Genomic DNA, 27,547 nt, shown 5'->3' with positions numbered 1-27,547 from the left:
GGCCGGTCACCCTTCCCCCAGCATCTCCAGGGAGAAGAACCGCCTTACCCAAGGGGTTATTGGGGCATTCACAGCGCAGAGGGGAATCTGACAACACACAAGACCCTTTCCCAGGGGCACAAGGTTTGTGGGTGTACTTCTACGAAGTTTTTGAAATGAGCAGCACCTCCTCGCGGCCGATGATAGTCTTTCAGAGCGGAATGGAGAGAACATCAGTAATAATTGCAATGTGTGTACCCCACCCCAGATGTCACCAACATTAGTGACGCCTCTGTATGGAGGCTTACCCAGGTAGGAATGAGCCTGGTGAAATATACAGATTTCATCTAGTTGGTGTGCAAGGAATATGGTGGGTTTGTATGCTGCAGGTACCGCATGAAAAAGCTGTTAGAGTACACATTAGACGATTTTGGCCAGTTCCGACAGATCGGGACGACACTTTCGTTAAAATCATCCAGTGAGTACACACTTTGTTGCTGACGGTCCGTGCTCCGACACGTCGTCAGCTACATCGCCCGTCGGACCTGCATGCAGCTCAATCTGGCGACGACGTGTAGTGGATTTTTTTGTTGTTGTTTTTACTAACATTGTTAAAGTTGATAACTGATCAAAAGTCACATTATACACATTTTTAATCCATTTTGAACATGAGGTGAAACTGCAACATAATCATGAAGACTTTAAAAAATAGAAAAATGCTATAAAAATGCAGCAACTACTGTACACAGGAAAATCATCCAAACTGAAACAAAATCAAAAATAAAATGAACCACCAGCCGCGTACCGGTATTATGACACCTGTTCATCTCTAGGAATTTTACACATAGTTACTATTATGACACAAGGGGGTATATTTACTAAGCTCCCGATTTTGACCGATTTGGTGTTTTTTCATCCAAGGGGTAAATTTACTAACATTCGTAATTTTCGGAAAAAGGTCAAAGTTCAATCACGAATGACATCGAAAGTGTATAATTGCAACTTTTTGAATTTATTACGACTAATTTACTAAGCTGTCGTATTCTGCATTTTCATTTGTTCCGATGTCGATGTCATTCGTGTTTTTTTCCCGTTTTTTACGGCAGTGATTAGCAAAACACTGCCGACTTTATCACAATGAATCGCGGCCGGATCTGTGTGATCCGTGCTGGGGTTCATTTTTTTTTTTTTTTTTAAGTAAACACTGTAAAATCACAAAAAAAATTGCGTGGGGTCCCCCCTCCTAAGCATAACCAGCCTCGGGCTCTTTGAGCCGATCCTGGTTGCAGAAATATGGGGAAAAAATTCACAGGGGTTCCCCCATATTTAAGCAACCAGCACCGGGCTCTGCGCCAGGTCCTGGTTCCAAAAATACGGGGGACAAAAAGAGTAGGGGTCCCCCGTATTTTTAAAACCAGCACCGGGCTCCACTAGCTGGACAGATAATGCCACAGCCGGGGGTCACTTTTATATAGTGCCCTGCGGCCGTGGCATCAAATATCCAAATAGTCACCCCTGGCCGGGGTACCCTGGGGGAGTGGGGACCCCTTCAATCAAGGGGTCCCCCCCCCCCAGCCACCCAAGGGCCAGGGGTGAAGCCCGAGGCTGTCCCCCCCCATACAATGGGCTGCGGATGGGGAGCTGATAGCCTTTGTTGAAAATGTAAAGATATTGTTTTTAGTAGCAGTACTACAAGTCCCAGCAAGACTCCCCCGCATGCTGGTACTTGGAGAACCACAAGTACCAGCATGCGGCGGAAAAACGGGCCCGCTGGTACCTGTAGTACTATTACTAAAAAAATACCCAAAAAAAGACAAGACACACACACCTTGAAAGTAAAGATTTATTACATACATCCACACAAACATACATACATACATACATACATACTTACCTATGTCCCCACGCAGGTCGGTCCTCTTCTCCAGTAGAATCCATGGGGTACCTGTTGAATAAATTATACTCACCAGCTCCAGGGTCCCAGGGCCCTCGGCGAATCCATTTGTAATCCACGTACTTGATTAAAATAAAAAAACGGACACCCGAGCCACGCACTTTGAGCTGGTCCTGGTTGTAAAAATACAGGGAAAAAATTGACAGGGGTTCTCCTATATTTTAACAAGCAGCACCGGGCTCTGCGCCTGCTCCTGGTGCAAGGAATACGGGGGACAAAAGACGTAGGGGTCCCCCGTATTTTTAACACCAGCACCGGTCTCCACTAGTCAGAGAGATAATGCGACAGCCGGGGGACACTTTTATATTGGTCCCTGCGGCCCTGGCATTAAATCACCAACTAGTCACCCCTGGCTGCGGTACCCTGAAGGAGGGGGGACCCCTTAAATCAAGGGTTCCCCCCCATCAGCCATCCAAGGGCTGCAGATGGGGGGCTGAAAGCCTTTTGTGTAAAAATAAGAATATTGTTTTCTTGTAACAGTACTACAAGTCCCAGCAAGCCTCCCCTGCAAGCTGGTACTTGGAGAACCACAAGTACCAGCATGGGGTGGGAAACGGGCCTGCTGGTACCTGTAGTTCTACTACAAAAAATACCCAAATAAAAACAAAACACACACACCTTGATAGTACAACTTTATTACATACATGCACACTTACATACATACATACTTACCTCTTCTCCAGTAGAATCCAGGGGAACATGTAAATAAAAATTATACTCACAAAAAATCCATGTGTAGTTCGGTCCTCTTCTTTAAATTTGTAATCCAGGGACTTGGCAAAATAAAAAAACGGATAGGTAAGTATGTATGTATGTATGTATGTATGTAAGTGTGCATGTATGTAATAAAGTTGTACTATCAAGGTGTGTGTGTGTTTTGTTTTTATTTGTTTTTTTTTATAGTAGAACTACAGGTACCAGCGGGCCCGTTTCCCCCCCCCCCCCCCGCATGCTGGTACTTTTGTCCCCCGTATTTTTTGCACCAGGAGCAGGCGCAGAGCCCGGTGCTGGTTGTTAAAATATAGGGGAACCCCTGTCAATTTTTCCCCTGTATTTTTACAACCAGGACCGTCTCAAAGAGCCCGAGGCTGGTTATGCTTAGGAGGGGGGACCCCACGCAATTTTTTTGGGGGATTTTTAACACTTTCCATACTTCTTTTAAGGTACACAATGAAGCCCTGCCCGGATCACACTGATCCGGCCGGGATTCATTGTGTTAAGTCCGGCAGTGTTTTACTAATCACTCCCGCAAAACACTGCCAGAAATTACGAATGACATCGACATCGGAAAACACGACAATGCAGAATACGACAGCATAGTAAATGAGGCGTAAAAACCCCCCAAAAAGTTGCAAATTATCACTCCCGATGTCATTCGTGTTTAATCTTTAATCAAATTCTGACAATTACGAATCTTAGTAAATATACCCCAAGGAATGGCAGCAACTTAATATTCTTCATTGAACGGGAATTTGGGGTGATCCTTCCACCTGCAGAGACAAGAACAGTAGATTAGTGAATATGGGCGTTTAGAGTTCCCATTTGTTATTCAGACCTGACCGTAACACCAAAGTCGTTAGCAGTTGGGCAAAACCATGGGGGTCATTCTGAGTTGGTCGATCGCTAGCTACTTTTAGCAGCCGTGCAAACACATAGTCGCCGCCCATGGGGGAGTGTATTTTCGTTTTGCAAGTGTGCGAACGCTTATGCAGCCGAGCTCTGCAAAAACAGTGTATGCAGTTTCTGAGTAGCTCTGGATTTACTCAGCCGCTGCGATCACTTCAGTGTTTTTGGTCCCGGAATTGACGTCAGACACCCGCCTTGCAAATGCTTGGGCATGCCTGCGTTTTCCCAAACACTCCCAGAAAACGGACAGTTGACACCCGTAAACGCCCTCTTCCTGTCAATCTCCTTGCGATCGGCTGTGCGAATGGATTCTTCGTTAAATCCATCTCTCAGCAATCATCCGCTTTGTACCCGAGCGACGCGCCTGCGCATTGCGGTGCATGCGCAGTAGTCACCTGATCACTGCACTGCGAAAAAACGGCAGCGAGCGATCAACTCGGAATGACCCCCATGGTTTTGTCTATTAGCTAACAAATTTGCTGCTACCTCTGAATTACCCGCCGAATGTGCCACTAATTCCATGTACCACTAATGATCTTTATATTAAATTATGATATGAATCCTGATCAGATATAAATCAGTAACCAGGCCCAGACCTCCCAGCCTGGTCTGGTACTGCAAAATCGGGAGGAAAAACCTGAGGGGCGTCATTGGGGGACAATCCACACACTATCTCTGCAATGTCACCATCCCCATAAGAATGCATGAGTGCTTCTGAATATCAGGCCTTATTCATGTCTGTAAGTAAGGCAAAAAAACAAGCAACTGGGCAAAACCATGTGCACTGCAAGGGGGGGGGGGGCAGATGTAACATGTGCAGAGAGAGAGAGATTTGGGTGTGGTGAGTTCAAACTGAAATCTAAATTGCAGTGTAAAAATAAAGCAGCCAGTATTTACCCTGCACACAAAAAATATATAAATGCATTTGCCCCCCTTGCATGGCAGCATGGTTTGGTCCAGAGTTAGTCACTTGCTTTTTTTGCTTTACTTAAAAGCATTAATCAAGCCCATTAGCATTTGTGACCAAGACAGGGGTGAGAGAACCCTCAGTGGCAAAGGGGTTAAAGACGCTGCGGCTCTAAGAGTGTCAGGGGGTATTACAGGGAGAGTGATGCTAGTATACTATTTATTATTACTGATGTACTCGGAACAGATAACGTCACGCCACTTACACATCCATAGTCAGGTAGCGAAGGTTTCGGTTGCGTCCATCAAGAGCTTTTATTTCATCCTCACTCAGCTCAAAATCAAAGACCTGGACGACAAGATAATTATAACGAGCGCAATTCAGAGGGAAGCTCCTCACTTCCTGCTCACAAGTACAGCTGTGTATATTACATTCATGCCCCCGAATCTGCAGACATATTATGGGATAACAATGCGTCACTGGAAAGGGGAGATATGGCAAACACTTTCACCGTGTGAGCCAGTCTTACCCCCCGAATTACCCAGGTTCTTGACCATAGTAAATGCCAAAATAGACCTCCAAGGGCTCAGGTAATGATTTCCTGAATGTAGGACAGGAACCATTCGCTATCCCGGCACACAGCATACCGACGCCAGAATGGGGCGAGTGCAAAAGAGCCCCTTGTGGGCCGGGATATCGTAGTAGACCCTGTGGGACAGCTCCCGCAGTATACTCATACTTGCCTACCCTCCCGGAATGGGCGGGAGGCTCACAAAATTCGGGTGACCCTCCCGGCCCCCCGGAAGAGCAGGCAAGTCTCCCAATTTCATAGCCACGCCCCCTGCTGTATAATGTCGGTAATAGCGGCATTACACAATTGGGGGCGTGGCTTACATGACGCGTCCAGCAGCCACGCCTCGTTCTGCCTCTGGTCAGCCCCCGTTCCGCCTCTGGCCCGCCCCATTCAGCACGTCACCACACTGTCTGCCTGCCCTGCTGAGCCGACCGGCTGCTCTCTCCCGGAGAGAGCAGCCCAAAAGTCGGTAAGTATACTGTATGTACAAATCCGCTGGTTGTAGGGCGGCACGGGTGCAGAATGGGTCTTGTGATATCGCTCACAGCCCGTCACAAGCCGCTTGCTGTTATGGATCTATCACATGTGACATTCAGTACATCTGGTTTAGTGAACGGGATGCAATCAGGATATCGACGCTCACCATCCCAACGGTCACTACAACCGGCTCGGAATCCTAACGGTCAAAATACAGACGGATCCCGACAGAGAGTATTATGGTTAGGGATAGGCACTAGGGGGAGGCTGAGTGCAGGGAGATGGGCTGCCAAGGGGGACGGTTAGGCTGCGGGAGGGGTGGACTAGGATTTGGGTTAGAATACTTCCCAAAAGTCATTGTGATTCTGCTACGGTATTGTGGCTGGAGAAATGGTCACCGTCAGGCTTTCTTACTCAACCCAAGTTTAATCGGTGGCTGAGATGTGGTTATATCTGATTTATGTTTTATGTGTCATTATCTGGTATTACAGCTTTATAAGAGCCTGACAGCTGGGATACGTTCAGCATGCTGGCAGCTGTGGAAACCCCAGCACCGGAAATCCAACACATGGCCAGAATACCGGCGCCGGAATACCGTCATCACTCGGAATGCCGTTGCCGGAATATCGACAGCCGGCACCATGATCGTGGGTACTGTATGCCAGGGACCGTTAGCATTAGGCCGCAGTTGGCGGGATTATGGTTTAGGCACCACTGAGAAGGGTTAGGTTTAGACTGTGGGGATGGAAGGTTAGGGTTAGGCTACAGGAGAGGGGGTTAGATTTATGCACCACCTGGGAAGGTTAGGGTAAGGCTGTGGGGGAGGGAGGGTTAGGCTGCAGGGAGGGGGGGTTATGTTTAGGCACCACCGGGGAAGATTAGGGTTAGGCCTGTAGGGGGGGGGGGGGGGTTAGGGCGTTGGTGGGGAGGGTAAGTATATTTACCAAACCCCTGTCAGAATTCTGACCATCGGAATGCCGCTGTTGGTCTTCTAGCAGACGGCATCCCGAACCCTGAGAACGCGTTTCACACCCTGACAGTGTTACCACATCCCCAGCACATACCTGAAAGTTCTGTCTGACCCTCTCTGGTGTAAAGCTCTTGGCCAGGGTAACGATCCCACTCTGAAGCATGTGTCTCATCGCCACTTGCGCTGATGTGCGGCCATGTTTTTTAGCAATGGCGTTCAGCACAGGATCTTCCAGGAGGACCGGTAAATTCTGGTCATACCTCAAAGAAGAGACATAAAGTGCTGTGTGTTACATATCCTTTTGGAAGATTACAGCTAACATCAAACTGAAAAGTGAAATGAATCCGAATAAAATAGCGACACAGGGTATTTGCAATAATACTTGTCACTTCTCTCTTCAGGTTTCACCCAACACACCCACAGCTCTGCCACTCAGGATAAATGCACTTGCAGTAACGCTACTCTGTCATTGTAAATTCCCCCCCCCCCTTCCCCCACCAATCAGAGACCCTGGGGCTGCTACAAGAAGCCATTATTCTCCCAGGATGTCTTCTGAACCGGCAAATTGATTTAGCTAGCCCACTATGGTAGCAGAGAGGCTGAAATCGCTAATGATTGGCCCTCCTGCTTCCACAGTTCATGGCTTGGTCTGTAACAGGAGCAGAGGATCCTGGGAAATACAGGAGTGCGGTGCAGCTCCAATGCTAGGGGTAAGGATGAGGCATCTTAGAAGAATCTTTAGCTAGGTGGTAGTGCATCATTACATTGCAGGTCTCCAGGCTGACTCTTACCATCTCTCAAATCGTGTGGAACCCAGCACGCCGTACGCCACCAACGCAATGTCATGTGACTTGCAGAACGCCAGTAGCTTGTGCTGATTGAGGTAGAGGTGATATTCCACCTGAAGTAGAACACAAAATAGTATGAGGGGTGGAGACGACATGATAGTATTAGACCAGTGATGGCTAACCTTGACACTCCAGCTGTTGTTGAGCTACAGTTTTGCTATTTGGCCATGCTAAAATTGATTCAGGGTATGCTGGGATGTGTAGTTCAACAACAGCTGGAGTGTCAAGGTTAGCCATCACTGTATTAGACTGTTCTGTATTTCAGGATTTCTGCAGTACCAGGACTCACCACCAGGGGGCTACTGTCTAGGCAACACTCTGGGGTAAATTTACTAAGATTTGTATTTTCCAGAATCATGTCCAAGTTCAATCACGAATGACATCGAAAGTGTAAAACTGCAACTTTTTGAATTTATTACGACTAATTTACTAAGCTGTCGTATTCGGGTTTTTCTTTTCTTCCGATGTCGATGTCATTCGTGTTTTTTTTTATATTTTTACGGCAGTGATTAGCAAAACACTGCCGACTTTTTTTACAATCAATCTCGGCCGGATCTGTGTGATCCGTGCTGGGGTTCATTTTTTTTTTTTTTTAAATTAAACACTGTAAAATAAAAATAAAAAAATGCGTGGGGTCCCCCCTCCTAAGCATAACCAGCCTCGGGCTCTTTGAGCCGATCCTGGTTGCAAAAATATGGGGGAAAAAATGACAGGGGTTCCCCCATATTTAAGCAACCAGCATCGGGCTCTGCGCCTGGTCCTGGTCCCAAAAATACGGGGGACAAAAAGAGTAGGGGTCCCCCGTATTTTTAAAACCAGCACCGGGCTCCACTAGCTGGACAGATAATGCCACAGCCGGGGGTCACTTTTATATAGTGCCCTGCGGCCGTGGCATCAAAAATCCAACTAGTCACCCCTGGCCGGGGTACCCTGGGGGAGTGGGGACCCCTTCAATCAAGGGGTCCCCCCCCCCCAGCCACCCAAGGGCCAGGGGTGAAGCCCGAGGCTGTCCCCCCCATCCAATGGGCTGCGGATGGGGGGGCTGATAGCCTTTGTTGTCAAAGAAAATATATTGTTTTTAGTAGCAGTACTACAAGTCCCAGCAAGCCTCCCCCGCATGCTGGTACTTGGAGAACCACAAGTACCAGCATGCGGCGGAAAAACTGGCCCGCTGGTACCTGTAGTACTACTACTAAAAAAATACCCAAAAAAACACAAGACACACACACCGTGAAAGTATAATTTTATTACATACATACACACATACATACATACATACTTACCTTATGTTCCCACGCAGGTCGGTCCTCTTCTCCAGTAGAATCCAAGGGGTACCTGTTGAAGAAATTATACTCACGAGATCCAGGGGTCCAGGCTCCTCGGGGAATCCAGGGGTAATCCACGTACTTGAAAAAAATAACAAAACGGTGTCCCGACCACGAACTGAAAGGGGACCCATGTTTGCACATGGGTCACCTTTCCACGAATGCCAGAAACCCACTTTGACTTCTGTCTAAGTGGGTTTCTTCAGCCAATCAGGGAGCGCCACGTTGTAGCACTCTCCTGATCAGCTGTGTGCTCCTGTCCTCACTGACAGGCAGCACGCGGCAGTGTTACAATGTAGCGCCTATGCGCTACATTGTAACCAATGCTGGGAACTTTCTGCCCTGCGGTTGACCTAAAGTGACGTCACCGCTGAGCAGAAAGTTCCCAGCATTGGTTACAATGTAGCGCATAGGCGCTACATTGTAACAGTGCCGCGTGCTGCCTGTCAGTGAGGACAGGAGCACACAGCTGATCAGGAGAGTGCTACAACGTGGCGCTCCCTGATTGGCTGAAGAAACCCACTTAGACAGAAGTCAAAGTGGGTTTCTGGCATTCGTGGAAAGGTGACCCATGTGCAAACATGGGTCCCCTTTCAGTTCGTGGTCGGGACACCGTTTTGTTTTTTTATGCAAGTACGTGGATTACACTTGGATACGACGAGGACCCTGGGACCTTGGATCTGGTGAGTAGAATTTTTTCAACAGGTACACCATGGATTCTACTGGACAAGAGGACCGACCTGCGTGTGAACATAAGGTAAGTATGTATGTATGTTTGTGTGTATGTATGTAATAAAATTATACTTTCAAGGTGTGTGTGTCTTGTCTTTTTTTGGGTATTTTTTTAGTAATAGTACTACAAGTACCAGCGGGCCAGTTTTTCCGCTGCATGCTGGTACTTGTGGTTCTCCAAGTACCAGCATGCGGGGGAGGCTTGCTGGATTTTTGATGCCACGGCCGCAGGGCACTATATAAAAGTGACCCCCGGCTGTGGCATTATCTGTCCAGCTAGTGGAGCCCGGTGCTGGTTTTAAAAATACGGGGGACCCCTACTCTTTTTGTCCCCCGTATTTTTGGGACCAGGACCAGGCGCAGAGCCCGATGCTGGTTGCTTAAATATGGGGGAACCCCTGTCATTTTTTTCCCCATATTTTTGCAACCAGGATCGGCTCAAAGAGCCCGAGGCTGGTTATGCTTAGGAGGGGGGACCCCACGCAATTTTTTCTTTTTTAAAAAGCACTTTCCCACCCCTTCCCACTGATATACATGCACGGATCTCATGGATCCGTGCATGCCTATCTAATCACGGTAAAAAAAAAAAGGTCTGGTTTTTTTTAGCACTTTTTTACGAGTTGTAATTTTTCACGGCAGTGTTTGTTTTTTTTTTGCTTTGCACTTCTTAGTAAATGACCGAGATTCATACTTAAACAGCCGCGTTTTGACCGATGGTGTATTCATTCGTGATTTTTTACTTGGACTTGCAAAAAATTACGAATGCCCTCATCTCTGCCGTGATTAGTGTTTAGTAAATTACCGAGATGACACTTTGATGAAAAAACGGCATCTCGGTCAAAATCGGGAGCTTAGTAAATTTCCCCCTCTGACTGAGCTGATGGGGTTTAACTGTGTTATTTCTGGTTGATTAGTCTCATCTGTTGGACAGGTGTTTAATTGCAATCCTCCTGATCTGGTATATGACCTGCTTCAGCTATTCTGTGATGTCCTAATGCCCTGCTTCTGGACAGTGTCGGACTGGGGCGTGTAGGGCCCATCGGGGGAATACAGTGGTAGGGGCCCATGTTTAGGGGTGTGGCTAGTCTCTAGAGGGGGTGTGCCCAGCTGCCACATTGGTTTGCCTAACCTTTTTGCAAGTGTTGGTCCCCTAGATAAATATATACAGTAAATACTGTAGTGCATGCAAGAAAATGTACTAGATTACTAACAGCACAGTCTGGAACCTGATCCCTAGAGGAGGGAGTGGGGCCAGGCATTGGGGCCCACTGGTGGTTTCCCCTGTATCCCTGTGGGCCAGTCCAACCCTGTTTCTGGACCATCTGCAGCTTTTTGGCTTAGATCAATTGTAGATACCCATGTACGCTGGTGGCCTTAAAGGCACCTCCAGTAGGTGATAGGTCGTCAGTTGATCCTCTGGCTAAGTGGCTGGCAGCTTGAAGTCCAAGGTGGACCACCCTCTCCTTATGTTTCCTGAGACTCTCTCCTTATGGGGAGAGCCAAAGAATCTGTTCCCCCGGGGGAAGCTTTGGCCAACCCTGGGGAGAAAGGGGCCATCCCAAGCCGTGAGGCAGAGTGAAGCCTGAAGACCCTTGCCCCCTAAGGGGCCTTTTTGTTCTAGGGGTCGAGGATATATGCAACACCGCTTGGAGAGAGATAAAGTATTAACCAATTAGCTCCTAGCTGTCATTTTTCAAACACACCCTGTAACATGGCAGTTAGGAGCTGAATTTACAATTTATCTCTCTGCAAGCTTTGATACATATTGTCCACAGATTGAAGGGGTCACTCAAATAAATGTGTTGTCCAACGGCCTTTATAACCGGTTTCTGCTTTAGAATCTGTAATTGATTTTCTTTAACACAAGTGTATTACAGTAGCATTCACCTTAAAGGCAAAACTGGCTTTAGAACATTGGACAGACTAGCCTGAAACTCGCTGATACACCCCCCCCCCCCCCCCTTCCGCCCCATGTGGTGATTTATATGCAATATTCCACCTAATATTGAATTGTGATGTATGGGAAGAATTATCCTTTAATACGGACACAAGGGGACGCCGGTGTTACCTGGTTGCAGGCTGGTTTGTATCTCAGATCCGGCATGGTGAGAATCAGTTCCAGCTGTTTGTGGTTAAAGTTGGAGACTCCGATGGATTTCGTCAGTCCGGCATCTTTACAGTCCTCCATGGCCTATGCAATAAGGTATAAAGGGGGGACTGTATCAAACCTTCTAAGGAGTGAAGAAGTCACCTGTAGCAACCAATAAGCTTATAGCTAGCATTTATGCAGCATCTTTTATACAATGATCGGTAAAAGCTGATTGGGCAACTTCTCCACTTGTGCGCTCTAGCAGGTCAGACAGTTATTAATAGAGACAAGTGGTGCATTAGAGATAACGCCAGGGGCGGGATCTAATGAAGTCAGAGTACGGCGGCCGTGCGTGATACCGGCTGAACATGGCCCTGTATGTGACTGCACCTTTAAAAAAATGTCTGACTTCATCCGGCATCCAGAAATGGGCATTTCATGGCCTCAGTGACCCGTGTGAGATGTGCCATCCTGAAGACAGGCAAAGTAACGCATATTTGCTGCTGGGCTATTTGCTCAAATTTATTAGGTTCGGTCGCAAAGGGAGATGTATGTGACTCGGAATAAGGCCACAAATGTACGGCATAACCGGGGAATTTAACAGTCACATATACTGGTCTTGGTAATATGTTTCTCATTACCGGAGGGAGATTTAGCACATTGCAATAATGCACTTTATGTACCTTCAGACTGCGCTGCTTACGTGTGATGCTGATGTAACATGTGCAGAGACACAGGGCCTGGTCCTGAGCTGGGAGTACAGCAGAGACAAGCCAGTGACTGCACCTCGATAACACCATGCTGCCCTGAAGGGGGGTGATGTAACATGTGCAGAGACACAGGGCCTGGTTCTGAGCTGGGAATACAGCAGAGACAAGCAAGTAACTGTGGTGTGCACCTGGGTAACACCGTTCTGCCCGGCAGTGGTGCTGATGTAACATGTGCAGAGAGATTTAGGGAGGGGTCCAAACTTAAATCTAAATTGCAGTGTAAGAATAATGTGGACCATATGTCAGCAGCACATTTCCTTGATCCGATCCGCTGATGAAAACGCCAATCGGTGCCATCGATGATCAGTGATCCATTGGGGAATTCTGTATGTTATAAATCCCTGATTATGATTTGCAAATTATGTATGTGCCCCTTTAAGCTATCTGGCATTTGTGGGCTACATGCAAAAGCAGCCGGTTCCATATTTACTGCATGTATTTGTCCACCTTGCATTGCAACATGGTTTAATCAGGGGCCTCTCATTTCCCCAATCAGGCGGCTTTCACTAATTGCATTCAGTATACAAGCAAGTAAAACAATCTGAAACTGGACGACCCTATTACACATTAGCAGCAAGTGACAATAGTGTATATGGTATGTTTGGTCAACATGAAAATGTTGACAGGGACGACCTGTCGACATTCAGCATTTAGGCATGTGGCCATGTCGACCTTACATCATGTATATCTGGATGATACGTTGACATGATGAACTGTCGACAAGCCGTCCTTGGTGGTCTAAAGGCTGAACCTGCTCTCGGCAGCTCCAGCGTCGTCTTGTGGGCCCCATCGGCCATGTGACAGTCACTTCCAGCGCGGACCACCGATGATGCAGCACTGCAGTGAGTATTTCTTCCCCTAATCCCTACCCCTAGCGCCTGATTCAAACCCCCACCCCCACCCGCACTCTAACCGTTTTCCTGAAACTTGTCAACATTTCAGTTGTGTCAGTTTGCAGATGTCGACCTGTTGTCGGCTACAGGAGATTTTGGGTTACAAATTCAGCGCTCAAATGCCGTACCTTCCATGTGTCCCTTATGTCCGTATTGTGATATATCAGTTTTCCGTTCACATCCGTTGGGAAGTGATCATCTCCAGGCTAAAAGGTAAAAGAAAATAAAAAATAAAAAATAAAAAAAAAAAACGCCATAAAACCTTTGCAGGGCAACCGGGGAACTATGCAGTGACTGCCCGTATTAAAATGACCTAGTCTATTTTACAGTTCCTATTGGTTCATAGTTACCTTAAACTCAACTGGGGTGTGAATAAGGAAAAGATCCACATAATCCAGTTCCACAAACTTCAAAGATTTTTCAAGAGCCACTCGGACTTTATCAGGGGCATGGTAGTTGTTCCACATCTGGGGCAAGAGAAGGTCAGATTAGGAGGTACATTGTATAAAGGTGGATGTTTGTTAAGCGGAATATTAATTTAATTTAGAGGATGGCGTATAAGTCACTACCCAGTCTGCACTAGAAATATGGGGCACAGTTGGACATCTGAGTGCCAGCTATGACCAGCATGGTCATAGCTATAGTGGGTACAGGAGTGACATTGCTATGGGGCCCAGGGGCTTAGAGGTAGGCTTACCATACCATCCCTTTAAAACAGGACACCCCTGAATCACACAGGTTCTCTAGCTGCTTAAAACCAGGTGACATACAGGCTTGAAGTCAGTCAGCTACAGAATTTGAGTAATACATAAGTGTCCTGGTTTAAAGGGATAGTAAGCCTACTTAGAGGGTGCCAGACCCAGGTCATATGGTTGTCAACCACGTTCTCAGAATTGTCTGCTACTTTCCCGATTCCAGCGGGACAGTCCAGCTATTCAGACCCTGTCCCACCCGCAGGCCACGGTATCCTGCAGAACAATTGTTGCTCTGATCAGGCGCCCGTTAGCTGCCGGAGCCCCATTTTTTGCAGCCTTCAGAGATGCGAGAAAAATGTGTGAAAATTCCCTAGTTTAGGCGCCCAAACCCGGACTTTAGACGCCCATTGGAGATCTTTCGATGGCTTTAGTCGCTTTGTGCGCTAAACTCGGTGCTATGAGCCGAGTTTAATGCTAATGGGCATCTGATAAGAGCAACAATTTAAATTGATTTTACAGACGCCCATTAGTATAGAAGGCCAGCAGGGGGTGTGCGACACAACTGAATTCCCCCAATCATGACATAAAGGGGGTCATTCCAAGTTGGTCGCTCGCTTGTAGATTGCAAACGCTATGCCGCCTCCCACTGGGAGTGTATATTAGCTTAGCAGAAGTGCGAACGCTTTCATCGCAGAGCGGCTACAAAAATAATTTGTGCAGTTTTAGAGCAGATCAAAACCTACTCAGCGCTTGCGATCACTTCAGACCATTCAGTTCCGGAATTGACGTCACAAACACGCCCTGCGTTCTCCCAGCCACGCCTGCGTTTTTCCTGGTATGACTGAATTTTTCCGAACACTCCCTGAAAACGGTCAGTTGCCACCCAGAAACGCCCTCTTCATGTCAATCACTCTGCGGCCAGCAGTGCGACTGAAAAGCTTTGCTAGACCCTGTGTGAAACTACATCGGTCGTTGTATAGTACGTCGCGCGTGCGCATTGCACCGCATACGCATGCGCAGAACTGACGCTTTTTAGCCTCATCGATGCACAGCGAACAAATGCAGCTAGCGATCAACTCGGAATGACCCCCAATATGTACTGGGGACACTGTGGTACAATGTGTTCTGGCCACACTACAATGTAGCATTGTGAACTAGGGCACTACTATTTGGCATACTATTTACTAGGCTACTACTATGGGGCATAAAATTAACTAGGGTATTACTATGGGGCAAAAAATTTACAACTGGAGAGAACTGGAACTCTCTAGAAACATTAACCCTTTCAAAATGTTGCTATATAAAGTGGAACTGGAAAGGTTTTTAGAAGTGGCCTCATGCAGGTGGGCGCAAAAGCAGTGGGTGGGCTAACACAGGAGTAGACAGGATCAAAGTTCTGGCTACGTCCCTTATTCAAATTTTTATTTTATTACTGTGTTCCAAACTATAAAGTATAACGTATATACTGACACGATCTGAATAAAACATTTTAAATAGATAAGAGATGGCAGCAGTTGTTATACTCAGGTCTATTATATGTCGATAGGTTACAGTCACCTTTGTGGTATAGAACACATCCTCTCGTTTCACTGTCCCATCTGCGATCTTTGCTTTAATAGCGCGGCCCACCTCAGCTTCGTTAGCGTAATTTAATGCACAGTCAATATGGCGATACCCGACTTCCAGGCCTAATTTCACGGCCTCTTCCACCCGAGCCTTGGGATTCTGGGAATAACAAGACTGTCACAATCATAATAGGAAATAAGAAACTTATTGAGCAGGGAACACAGGGGGGCGTGTATTAATACAAGGAGATGACATGGACAACAAGGAATTTAGGTACAGACATTTACATATACATATAAATACAGAGAGCATATGTAATATGCTATGCATGGTATTATGTCTGACACTGCAGAGAACTGCAGTGCATGTGATTATATTGGCAAATAATTCCCAGCAGCTGCTCTGAAGAGCAGGAGCATGTCACATGAAAGTGAGTGGCAGTTGGAAGTGAGTGGTAGTTGGAAGCGAGTGGCAGTTGGAAAGGAGCGAGAGGCAGTTGGAAGCAAGTGGCAGTTGGAAGCGAGTGGCAGTTGGTAGCGAGTGGCAGTTGGAAGCGAGTGGCAGTTGGAAGCGAGTGGCAGTTGGTAGCGAGTGGCAGTTGGTAGCGAGTGTGTCACAACTGAGGGCCTGAGCTGACGGGAGGCAGCCTCAGTTGTAGGGGCTGAGATGTACCGGAACCTGGGAGGTTGTATCAGACCCCTGGACATGTAAGTAACATGAATAATAACTGCCCGAAGGCGTGACCACGACAACTTAGATAAAAGTCAATGATGTTTATTATGACAACTCCGCATCACAGCAGCAATAAAAGAAAACGTAAAAGTCAGCAAAGAATAAATACAGTTCCTGAGTACTACAGCATGGCAGGAGCCACAGGGCACTGGTAGTGTGAGATAGTTCTTATGATCTTCTAGATGGAAAGTCCTTACCAGGCCCGGCTGTAGCAATGGAAATAACCCAGGATTGTACCAGCTGGTGTTCCAGGAAGAGCTGGGTTGCTGAAGGTAAAACAGCTGCTGTGGATACTGGCTGGAACCAGACTGTTGTTAGCACGGAGTGGATACTGGCTGGAACCAGTTAAATAATAAATGAACTTTGGGAGCGATGAAATGTGAACTGAAATGTAGAACTTGAGAGCGGAGAAATAATAATTCCGGTGGAGAGTGGTAAAGTGTAGAAAGGACACCGGCCCTTTAAGGGAAGCTGTACTCTGCTGGAAGCTGAGGCTGGAAGCAGGTAGTGTTGTAGCTGGAAACAGATGAATCCACAATGGATTGGAGAGTCAGGCTACACCGCAGGTGGAATGCTGGTGCGGGTCTCTATGGTGGAAGTCTTGAGACAGGAGCTGGAACCTGGAAGACAATCATAGAAGAGAGACAAACAGGAACTAGGTTTGACAACCAAAGCACTGACGTCTTCCTTGCTCAGGTACAGCTTACTTATACCTGCAGCAAGGAAGGGGTTGGCTAGGCAATTATGCAAATCAACAACACAGACAGCAGATTGGTGGAAATGATCAGATGACAGAATCCAAGATGGCTGCGCCCATGCAGACACTTGGAGGGAAGTTTGGTTTGTAATCCATGTGGTCTGGGAAACAGTAATGGCGGCGCCGGCCACCGGAGACAGGAGACGCCAGGCTGATAGATGCACATTTAACCACGCGGGCACAGCGGAGGCCGCGGCTGATGAAAAGACCACTCTGCATGTGGAAACTCAGGAACAGCGGAATCCGGTCCTGGAACGCTGAGCCCGCCTTAGGAGGCATCTGAAGGGTAAGTAATGGCGTCCAGATACCCGGATCGTGACAGCACCAGCCCCTTTAGGAGTGGCCCCAGGACACTTCTTAGGCTTTAAAGGAAACTTTGCGTGGAAATTTCGGACCAAGGCAGGAGCATGGACGTCAGAGGCATTGGTCCAAGAGCGTTCTTCAGGACCATAGCCCTTCCAGTCAATGAGATACTGAAGTTGACCGTAACGGTGACGTGAGTCCAGGATCTTGGCCACTTCATACTCAACGCCTCGTTGAGTTTGGACTTTCGGAGTTGGTGGAAGTGAGGAATGAAACCGATTCAAGATTAGCGGTTTCAACAGGGAAACATGGAATGTCCTGGGTATTTTTAAGAAGGGAGGTAACTGGAGTCTGTAAGCAACAGGATTGATGACTTGATCAATTTTAAAAGGACCGATGTAGCGAGGTGCAAACTTCATACTGGGAACTCTTAACCTCAAATTCTTCGTGGATAACCATACCCGATCACCCACCTTGAGAGCAGGAACTGCTCGACGCTTCTTATCCGCAAACTTCTTGTACCTGAACGATGCCTTGAGCAGAGCTGATCGTACGCTCTTCCAGATATTGGCAAACTGATGCAAGGTGATATCCACTGCGGGAACAGAAGTTGCTGGAAGCGGTTGGAACTCAGGGACTTTAGGGTGGAATCCAAAGTTGGTGAAGAATGGTGTTGAGGAAGATGAAGAATGATACTGGTTGTTATGACAGAACTCGGCCCAGGGAAGTAATTGAACCCAGTCATCTTGAGAGGAGGACACATAGATGCGGAGGAAGGCCTCCAAGTCCTGATTCACCCTCTCAGTTTGACCATTGGTCTGAGGATGGTAAGCCGTGGAAAACTTTAACTTGACTTGGAGGACTTGACATAAACTTCGCCAGAATTTGGCTGTGAATTGAACTCCTCGATCTGAGATAATTTCTTCTGGAAGACCGTGGAGTCGGAAGATCTCTTGTATGAATACTTGAGCCAACTTGGAAGCTGACGGAAGACCGGTGAGAGGAATGAAGTGTGCCATCTTGGTGAACCGGTCAACTACCACCCAGATGGTATTGAACTTGTTGCACATGGGCAAATCTGTAATAAAATCCATCGACAAATGGGTCCATGGTCGACGGGGAACAGATAGTGGAACCAGTTGCCCCGCAGGCGACTGGCGGGATACTTTATGTTGAGCACACTTTGGGCAAGATGCAATAAACTCCAAAACGTCCTTTTTCAGAGTTGGCCACCAATAGGACCTAGAGATAAACTCCAGGGTTTTTTGGATACCTGTATGTCCGGCAAAACGGGAAGCATGGGCCCAATGCATGAGCTTCTTCCTTAGTGTCGGCTTCACAAAACTTTTCCCTGATGGGGGCGTAGAGTCCATCCCTACCGTGGAGAATGCCAACGGATTTATAATAGGATGCTTGTCTGAAGACTCTGACTCATTTTCTTGCTCCCATGAGCGGGAAAGGGCATCGGCCTTGCGATTCTGAGAGCCCGGACAGAACTGGAGTTTAAAGTCGAACCTGGAAAAGAAAAGTGCCCATCTGGCCTGACGAGGGTTGAGACATTGTGCGCCTTTTAGATATAGAAGGTTCTTGTGGTCTGTAAGGATGGTGATTGAATGAGAAGCTCCCTCCAACAGATATCTCCACTCCTCTAGAGCGAGCTTGATGGCTAGCAACTCCTGGTCGCCAATGGCATAGTTGCGCTCCGCTGGGGAGAACTTCCGTGAGAAGAAACTGCAAGGATGTAAATGACCATCTTTAGCCCTCTGAGATAACACCGCTCCTACTCCAACGGAGGAGGCATCCACCTCTAAGATGAAAGGAGAGTCGATGTCAGGCTGTTTCAGGACAGGTGCAGAGATGAACCTCTGTTTTAAAAGATGAAAAGCTTGCATGGCTTCTTCAGACCACTTGGACGGGTTAGCACCCTTCTTGGTGAAAGCAGTAATAGGCGCCACAATGGTGGAAAAGTCTCGTATAAACTTTCGGTAATAATTGGCGAACCCTAAGAACCTCTGGACCCCTTTGAGGGTTAAGGGTACCGGCCAATTCTGGATTGCTTGTAGTTTCTCAGGATCCATCTCTAGTCCGGAACCGGACACAATGTACCCTAGAAACGGAATGGACTTGACTTCAAAGACGCATTTCTCTAATTTGCAGTAGAGATGATTGACACGGAGACGGGACAGAACCTCCTTTACCCAGAAACGATGTTCCTCTAAATCGTTGGCAAAAATGAGGATATCATCTAGATAAACCACGACATGACGGTATAGAATGTCTCTGAAGATCTCATTGACGAAATGCTGGAAGACAGCTGGAGCATTGCTCAATCCGAAGGGCATGACGAGGTACTCATAATGTCCGTCACGGGTATTAAATGCGGTCTTCCACTCGTCACCCTCACGGATCCGGATGAGATTGTATGCACCTCTCAGGTCCAGCTTTGTAAAGATGGTAGCTCCGCTAACTCTGTCAAAGAGCTCAGTAATCAGGGGTAAAGGATAGCGGTTCTTGATGGTAATGTCGTTCAAACCTCTGTAGTCGATGCACGGCCGCAGACCACCATCTTTCTTCTTTACAAAAAAGAAGCCTGCGCCGGCTGGAGAAGAAGAAGGTCGAATGAACCCCTTTGCTAGGTTCTCTTTAATGTATTCCTCCATAGAATGTGTCTCGGGGAGAGACAACGGATAAGTTCGGCCTCGAGGTGGAACCTTCCCTGGAACGAGATCAATCGGGCAGTCCCATTCTCTATGAGGAGGAAGGATATCAGCAGAAGCTTTACTGAACACATCCGTGAAATCTTGATATGGAGGAGGTGGAACATCAGACGACCTGGGGGAGGAAGAACAGACAGGCAACACTTTAAACAAACATGTCTTAGTACAGGAGGAACCCCATGCCAGGATTTGCGTAGTCGTCCAATCAATTGTAGGATTGTGAAGACGGAGCCATGGAAGGCCCAGGACCACAGGATGTGTGGCTCTTGGAATCACTAAAAATGAAATAAGTTCGGAATGAAGAACTCCCACTCTCAGACGAACTGGTAGAGTCCTTAGAGAAATAACTGTATCAAAAATTTTACTGCCATCCACAGCAGTTAAGGAAAAGGACGAAGGAAGTCTCTCGGTGGGTAGGGACCACCGTTTAACATAGGCTTCAGTAATAAAGTTCCCAGCTGCTCCGGAATCCAGGAGGGCAATGACGTTCTGATAACGTTGAGCAACTTGAAGCGAGACTGGGAGGTTACAATCTTGAGGAGATGGAGAGGAGATCATTACTCCTAGCCGGCCCTCTCCTTGGCGAGCTAGGATTTGGAGTTTCCCGGACGTTTAGGACAGGCATTAATGGTGTGAGACGGAGCTGCACAATACAGACAGAGAAACTCGGAGAGACGTCTTCGGCGCTCAGCAGGAGTTAAACGGGAACGGCCAATTTGCATGGGTTCATCTGTAGTTGGTGACAGTTGGCGAGGAGGAGGAGGAGTAGAAGATTTTGGAGCAGATGATCTTCCACGCTCAGTTGCTCTCTCTCTGAAACGTAAGTCAACTTTCGTACAAAGTGAGATTAGCTCATCTAACTTGGAGGGTAAGTCTCTGGTAGCTAACTCATCTTTAATACGCTCGGATAAACCATGCCAGAATGCAGCATACAGGGCCTCGTCGTTCCATGCCAGTTCGGATGCCAGGATCTGGAACTGTATAAGATATTGTCCTACAGTACGTGATTCCTGGCGTAAATGGAGAATCTCAGACGAAGCTGAAGTTACCCTGCCTGGCTCGTCGAAGATGCGCCTGAATGTTGACACAAATGCAGTGTAAGAAGATAGCAGGGTGTCGGACCTCTCCCATAACGGTGATGCCCAATCAAGGGCTGAGCCACTGAGAAGAGAAATAATGTAGGCAATTTTTGTACGGTCACTGGGAAAATTGCCAGGTTGTAGCTCAAACTGAATCTCACACTGGTTGAGAAATCCCCTACAGAATCTTGGAGATCCGTCAAATTTTGCTGGCGTTGGAAGATGAAGACGTGGAGCAGAAATGGGTAAGGTGGGTGGGGTTATAGCTGGAGTCACTGTGGTTGACGCACCAGACGCGCCTGATCCACGGAGAGTTGTCTGAATCCCATCCAGCCGAGTAGAGAGATCCTGGAGACAGCGGATGATGTGGCCCTGTGCAGCCTCCTGATGTTCTAGTCGGGCTGCCAGTTCTTGCATCGGCCTGGCCGCTTGATCCTGGTCTCCGGCTGGATTCATTAGGTCAGTGCTTACTGTCACAACTGAGGGCCTGAGCTGACGGGAGGCAGCCTCAGTTGTAGGGGCTGAGATGTACCGGAACCTGGGAGGTTGTATCAGACCCCTGGACATGTAAGTAACATGAATAATAACTGCCCGAAGGCGTGACCACGACAACTTAGATAAAAGTCAATGATGTTTATTATGACAACTCCGCATCACAGCAGCAATAAAAGAAAACGTAAAAGTCAGCAAAGAATAAATACAGTTCCTGAGTACTACAGCATGGCAGGAGCCACAGGGCACTGGTAGTGTGAGATAGTTCTTATGATCTTCTAGATGGAAAGTCCTTACCAGGCCCGGCTGTAGCAATGGAAATAACCCAGGATTGTACCAGCTGGTGTTCCAGGAAGAGCTGGGTTGCTGAAGGTAAAACAGCTGCTGTGGATACTGGCTGGAACCAGACTGTTGTTAGCACGGAGTGGATACTGGCTGGAACCAGTTAAATAATAAATGAACTTTGGGAGCGATGAAATGTGAACTGAAATGTAGAACTTGAGAGCGGAGAAATAATAATTCCGGTGGAGAGTGGTAAAGTGTAGAAAGGACACCGGCCCTTTAAGGGAAGCTGTACTCTGCTGGAAGCTGAGGCTGGAAGCAGGTAGTGTTGTAGCTGGAAACAGATGAATCCACAATGGATTGGAGAGTCAGGCTACACCGCAGGTGGAATGCTGGTGCGGGTCTCTATGGTGGAAGTCTTGAGACAGGAGCTGGAACCTGGAAGACAATCATAGAAGAGAGACAAACAGGAACTAGGTTTGACAACCAAAGCACTGACGTCTTCCTTGCTCAGGTACAGCTTACTTATACCTGCAGCAAGGAAGGGGTTGGCTAGGCAATTATGCAAATCAACAACACAGACAGCAGATTGGTGGAAATGATCAGATGACAGAATCCAAGATGGCTGCGCCCATGCAGACACTTGGAGGGAAGTTTGGTTTGTAATCCATGTGGTCTGGGAAACAGTAATGGCGGCGCCGGCCACCGGAGACAGGAGACGCCAGGCTGATAGATGCACATTTAACCACGCGGGCACAGCGGAGGCCGCGGCTGATGAAAAGACCACTCTGCATGTGGAAACTCAGGAACAGCGGAATCCGGTCCTGGAACGCTGAGCCCGCCTTAGGAGGCATCTGAAGGGTAAGTAATGGCGTCCAGATACCCGGATCGTGACAGAGTGGCAGTTGGTAGCGAGTGGCAGTTGGTAGCGAGTGGCAGTTGGAAGCGAGTGGCAGTTGGAAGCGAGTGGCAGTTGGTAGCAAGTGGCAGTTGGAAGCGAGAGGCAGTTGGAAGCGAGTGGTAGTTGGTAGTGAGTGGTAGTTGGAAGCGAGTGGTAGTTGGTCAGGACAGAGCTAGGCCCCAGATAAATAAGAGACCAGGAACTGTCCGTGAGGGGGCCCTATCCTGAGGTAACCACTGAGATGAGGGACTGAGGTGACTGTGAGAGAACAGTATCTCGTAGTCCAGGGCTACAGTATGTGAGGTGGAGCTGTCTAAGGGCGGGATGTATTAACATACATCGCCGCCCATCGCAACGATGTTGATCGCATATTATGTACTAACATATGCGATCAACATCGCAATGTGGTGACAGAGGCCCCCGCGATACCTGTGAGGTGGTGTGAGGGGAGTCTCTGGCACCAGCCTGGGCTCGCCACACTCCCCCCACGCCGGGAAGCAGCATTAGGCTGACCCCGGCGCCTCCTCCTCCCCCCTGCAGCTGGAAGGGAGGAGGAGATTACCTTCCGGGTCCAGGCTTCCTGGAAGAAGGTATGCTGGGGGGAGGAGGGGAGGCATCTGCGACGGATGTGGCGGAGGCAGCGGGTGATAAGAAGCCCATAGGCTTCTATAGGGTATTTCCATCCAAAGATGACGATACCCTGGGTGACGAAAACCCAAAGGCTGGGTTTTAGTACATTTGAAAATGCGGTAAAACCCCCGAAAATGGACAGAGATAAAGTACCAGCCAATCAGTTCCTAACTGCCGTGTTACAGGATGTGTTTGAAAAATGACATTTAGGAGCTGATTGGCTCTCTATCCAATTTAGCTATCTCCAAGACTACATAGACCCCTTAGTTACTGTTAAAAAATGCTCACTAATACCCCTTTCCCACCACTGTAGCACAGGTCACAGCCGTGACGCCTGACACGGCTGTGACCCGTGCTACAGCCCCCTTCAGACAGCGTTCACCAACCCGGCAATTGCCGGGTTGGTGAAGCGGCTAGAGACGCGGCAGGGGCGGTGCTGGGAGATCACATGATCTCCCAGTGCTGCCCTCCCATACACTGTGAACGTGAGCCGTGTCGCCTCGACGCGGCTCCCATTCACACTACACAGCTTACCAGGTTGAACACGTGTTCCACCCGGCAAGCTACCCGGGTAGGATTCCCAGATCACTTGATCCGGGAATTTGCCGGGGGACCCTTTTCCACTAGAAAAAAACACGGGTAAATGCGTGCCCCCGCGAATTTACTCGTGTTTTAAAAAGCTAGTGGAAAAGGGATATTAGGCAGAACAAGTAGGAAAGACACTTGGAAATACAGTGAGAAAACAAAGACTCCCTGCTGTAGTGAGGAGATATTCAAAAACATTTTTTAGAGTGTGTGAAGTGTTATTACTAATTTAATTCAAAAAGAGATCCAAGAGCCTGACGCAGAGATCCAGATTAATAAAATAGATGTTATTTAATCTATTGTGTCAGTTGTTATGTTAGGGGTTGGGGACCTGTCTCTCTGCTGTGGTGTGAGAAAGATAAGAAACAGTTGCGGCCAGAACGGTGAGAAAGTCTATTCTACAGTAAACATACAAACACTCTAAGGGTATTACACGTATAGACAATAGACCTGATCTTAAGTCAGATACAGCAATGATACCAGACGCAGAGTACATTTATTTTTCTATGCCTACATCTAAGTTACGTGAGCACAAAGTCTGGGTTACGATTCAGGTGCATAGGAGGTGCATGGTCTCAGAAATGTGTTGAAAATGGCTTAGCGGAAGCACGGAGATGATCCGTGTTATGGAAGTGCCACGGTTAGGGGTTGCGCTGACAGAGGAGGCCATATTGAAATGGATGATCTGTACCTGCTTAGGGCAAGTGCAAGTTTTGGTGCATCGAGTGGGATTCCAGCATCTTCTGCCACTGACAAAGGACGTCTCAGTGCTTGCACATTGGTACACACGCCTGTACAGCAGGGAGGGGCTTTGTAGCGGCATTCGCATAAAGTCACAGACGTGCAACCGTCAGAAGATATCGACAGGGACGCACCTGGCTGAATGAGTTGATATTTTGTCATATTTAGTTTCCATGTAAGAGAAACATATATACACAGATAATTGCCAGATACTGCCATGGTTATAATTAATATCATCATCCGCTGTTGTTTAAAGGTATGAAAATAAACTGTATGCCATGCACTTTTATAGTCTGTACTAATATTTAAAACAGCATTCACCGTGCCTGTTTTGTTAACCTTTAAAATTAGGGAGGTTTGTTTTTTGCCGCACCTTGTATTAACATTTTGTACAAATACAGGAAGAGGCTCCACTGTGATATAGGGGGTCATTCTGATCCATTCGCTCGCTGTGTTTTAATGCAGCAGAGCGAATGGGTCCCTACTGCGCATGCGCTGGCGCCATAGTGCGTCGGCGCATGCCAGGCGGCCAAAAGCCGTGGCAGGGATACGATCGCCTCTGCCTGATTGACAGGCAGAGGCAATCATTGGGCGGGAGGGGGTGGAACGGCGGTGTTTGACCGCCGTTTCGATAATTTGGTCCGGCCAACACAGGCATGGCCAGACTGAATGGGGGGGGGGGGGGAGGAGCGAACCGTAGCAGCTGCGTGATGTCACACACAGCCTCTGCGGTCCGGGGAGCGATGAGTAGTTAACGGCCAGCACGCTTAAACTTCGCTGGCCTAAATTTAGCACAGCTACGATCAACTCTGAATGACCCCCATACTCCCCTTGTGTATCTGGGACTCTACATACTATTGCATGTTGCTTTAGCCTAGTCTTCTAATAGAGTGCTGATCCCGCCTACTTTTGTGTTAGCCCCACCCACTGCTTTTGGTCCCACCTACATGAGGCCACTTCTAAAATTGTAAAAATCCTTCCAGTTCCACTTTAAATTCCCAATCTACCCTGGACCCGGCCACAGTAGGAGTTGGCATAAGGAGAAACCCACCTCAGGGGCAAAAGTGCCCAATCCAACCACTGGTATTGTGTTGCCGTCATTCAGTAGGACGCGAGAATTTGGTGCCAGTGCCATGCCCTCTGCCACCTGCTGAGATCGGTCCTGAAGTTCCAGGTGGCGTCTATGATTACTGCCAGTGGTGCCCGGTGCTCTTCCTAATCACAGCCTCCAGCAGCCGGCTCCAGACTGAACACCTAGAGGAGGCCGGTAATAATTAGTATTATGCAGCAAGAATCCGATCATAGAGATGCAGATGTATTTATTAACAGTTGTATATTATATAGTGCAGCAAATCCTGTTGTGTTTTCAATTGGAAACAACAGTGATAACATAAAATAAAACAAAACAATTGAAAACAGCAGTGATATAATAAAACAACAATTGGAAACAACAGTGATAAAACAAAACAAAACAATTGGAAACAACAGTGATAAAACAAAACAAAACAATTGGAAACAACAGTGATAAAACAAAACAAAACAATTGGAAACAACAGTGATAAAACAAAACAATTGGGAACAACAGTGATAATATAAACCAACAATTGGAAACAATAGTGATAAAACAAAACAAAACAATTGGAAACAACAGTGATAAAATAAACCAACAATTGGAAACAATAGTGATAAAACAAAACAAAACAACTGGAAACAACAGTGATAAAATAAACCAACAATTGGAAACAATAGTGATAAAACAAAACAACTGGAAACAACAGTGATAAAGTAAAACAACAATTGGAAACAATACTGATAAAACAAAACTGGGTAATAACAGACAGACAGATGTAGAAGGGCCCTGCTCGCAGGCTTCCACTCTATAGGGAATACAGGATAATACATTATCTTCCCTATCTATAAGCACTGGATGCAGCCGCACAACTTACTGAGATAATTCCACAGTCTGCAATGAATCTGGAGCTAGAAGACAGAGTAACATATATAAGTGCAATGACCTTGCTATATAGCTTCCCTGAGGGTGAGGCTCAATGTGTCAGTTCAAAGAGTAATGTTCTACACCACCTCCCCCAACATGTATATCACAGTGATCTATATACTGTAACACCGCCATACTGTATGCCCAGTATAATGACCAACGTAATGCCCTGTATAAATGCACAGTATTATGACCAATGTAATGCCCAGTATAAATGCACAGTATTATGACCAATATAATGCACAGTATAAATGCACAGATTATGACCAATATAATGCACAGTTTTATGACCATCATAATGACCAATATAATGCACAGTATAAATGGGCAATATAATTGCCCTGGTCGAGGAAAAAGAAAAAAACATTTACCACTGCACTTAATTTTAGTAGTGAAATTATCTGGTGGTTACAGTTAAAACCAGAAGCTTAAATCTAAAAATATTTAATATATATATCAGAAGTTAGGAAATATAAATATAATAATAAATCACAATACATAAACAATAAAATATACCAATAACAATGCTGGTTTAAACCATAGGAGAACATGAGGATACTCCCAGTGTCTTACTGCATTAGAGTTAATGATATTCCATGCTCTATGTAACAGTTCAAGAATAGGGCTATAAAATGCAGTGAGAATGCAGATTGCGGTGATAAATGGACAATAAAGTAAAACAGTGAGGATCTTCATAGACGCAGGGAACCTAAACTGGCAATTAATATAATGTCAATTAAAAAAGTAACGTTACAAAACGTTGAAAACATTGCAGTGATTTTCTGCACACTTAGCAAGTAACATGGGCCCCTGGATGAATAGTGGGATACAGCCTCTTAATAAATTAGCTGGTACATAAGGTTGTACCAGGGACTGGAAAGTGAGTACAGTCGGTAAGCTGGTGGAAATTACCTGTTGCACTGCTTT

The 27,547-nt window shown here is 47.0% G+C and overlaps 1 protein-coding gene across 2 annotated transcripts; it reads right to left on the bottom strand.

The window, feature by feature from the left end:
- Window positions 1-3,380: 3,380 nt before the first annotated feature.
- LOC134933695 (aldo-keto reductase family 1 member C2-like) lies at window positions 3,381-25,759 on the bottom strand. Of its 2 annotated transcripts, XM_063929076.1 has the most exons (10): window positions 25,676-25,759; window positions 19,666-19,677; window positions 15,397-15,555; window positions 13,495-13,611; window positions 13,273-13,350; window positions 11,461-11,583; window positions 7,279-7,388; window positions 6,582-6,747; window positions 4,732-4,814; window positions 3,381-3,423 (listed from the first exon to the last, which is right to left on the bottom strand). In XM_063929076.1, the coding sequence occupies exons 1-10, from the start codon at window positions 25,757-25,759 to the stop codon at window positions 3,381-3,383; spliced, it is 975 nt and encodes a 324-aa protein (XP_063785146.1). The 2 variants fall into 2 exon arrangements, with proteins under 2 accessions (XP_063785146.1, XP_063785145.1); XM_063929075.1 differs by lacking the exon at window positions 19,666-19,677 and having other exon boundaries at window positions 15,397-15,564.
- Window positions 25,760-27,547: the final 1,788 nt, after the last annotated feature.

This window comes from Pseudophryne corroboree, chromosome 6 (assembly GCF_028390025.1).
Source record: "Pseudophryne corroboree isolate aPseCor3 chromosome 6, aPseCor3.hap2, whole genome shotgun sequence".
NCBI lineage: Eukaryota > Metazoa > Chordata > Amphibia > Anura > Myobatrachidae > Pseudophryne > Pseudophryne corroboree.
This window is presented reverse-complemented; position numbering and strand designations above follow the sequence as displayed.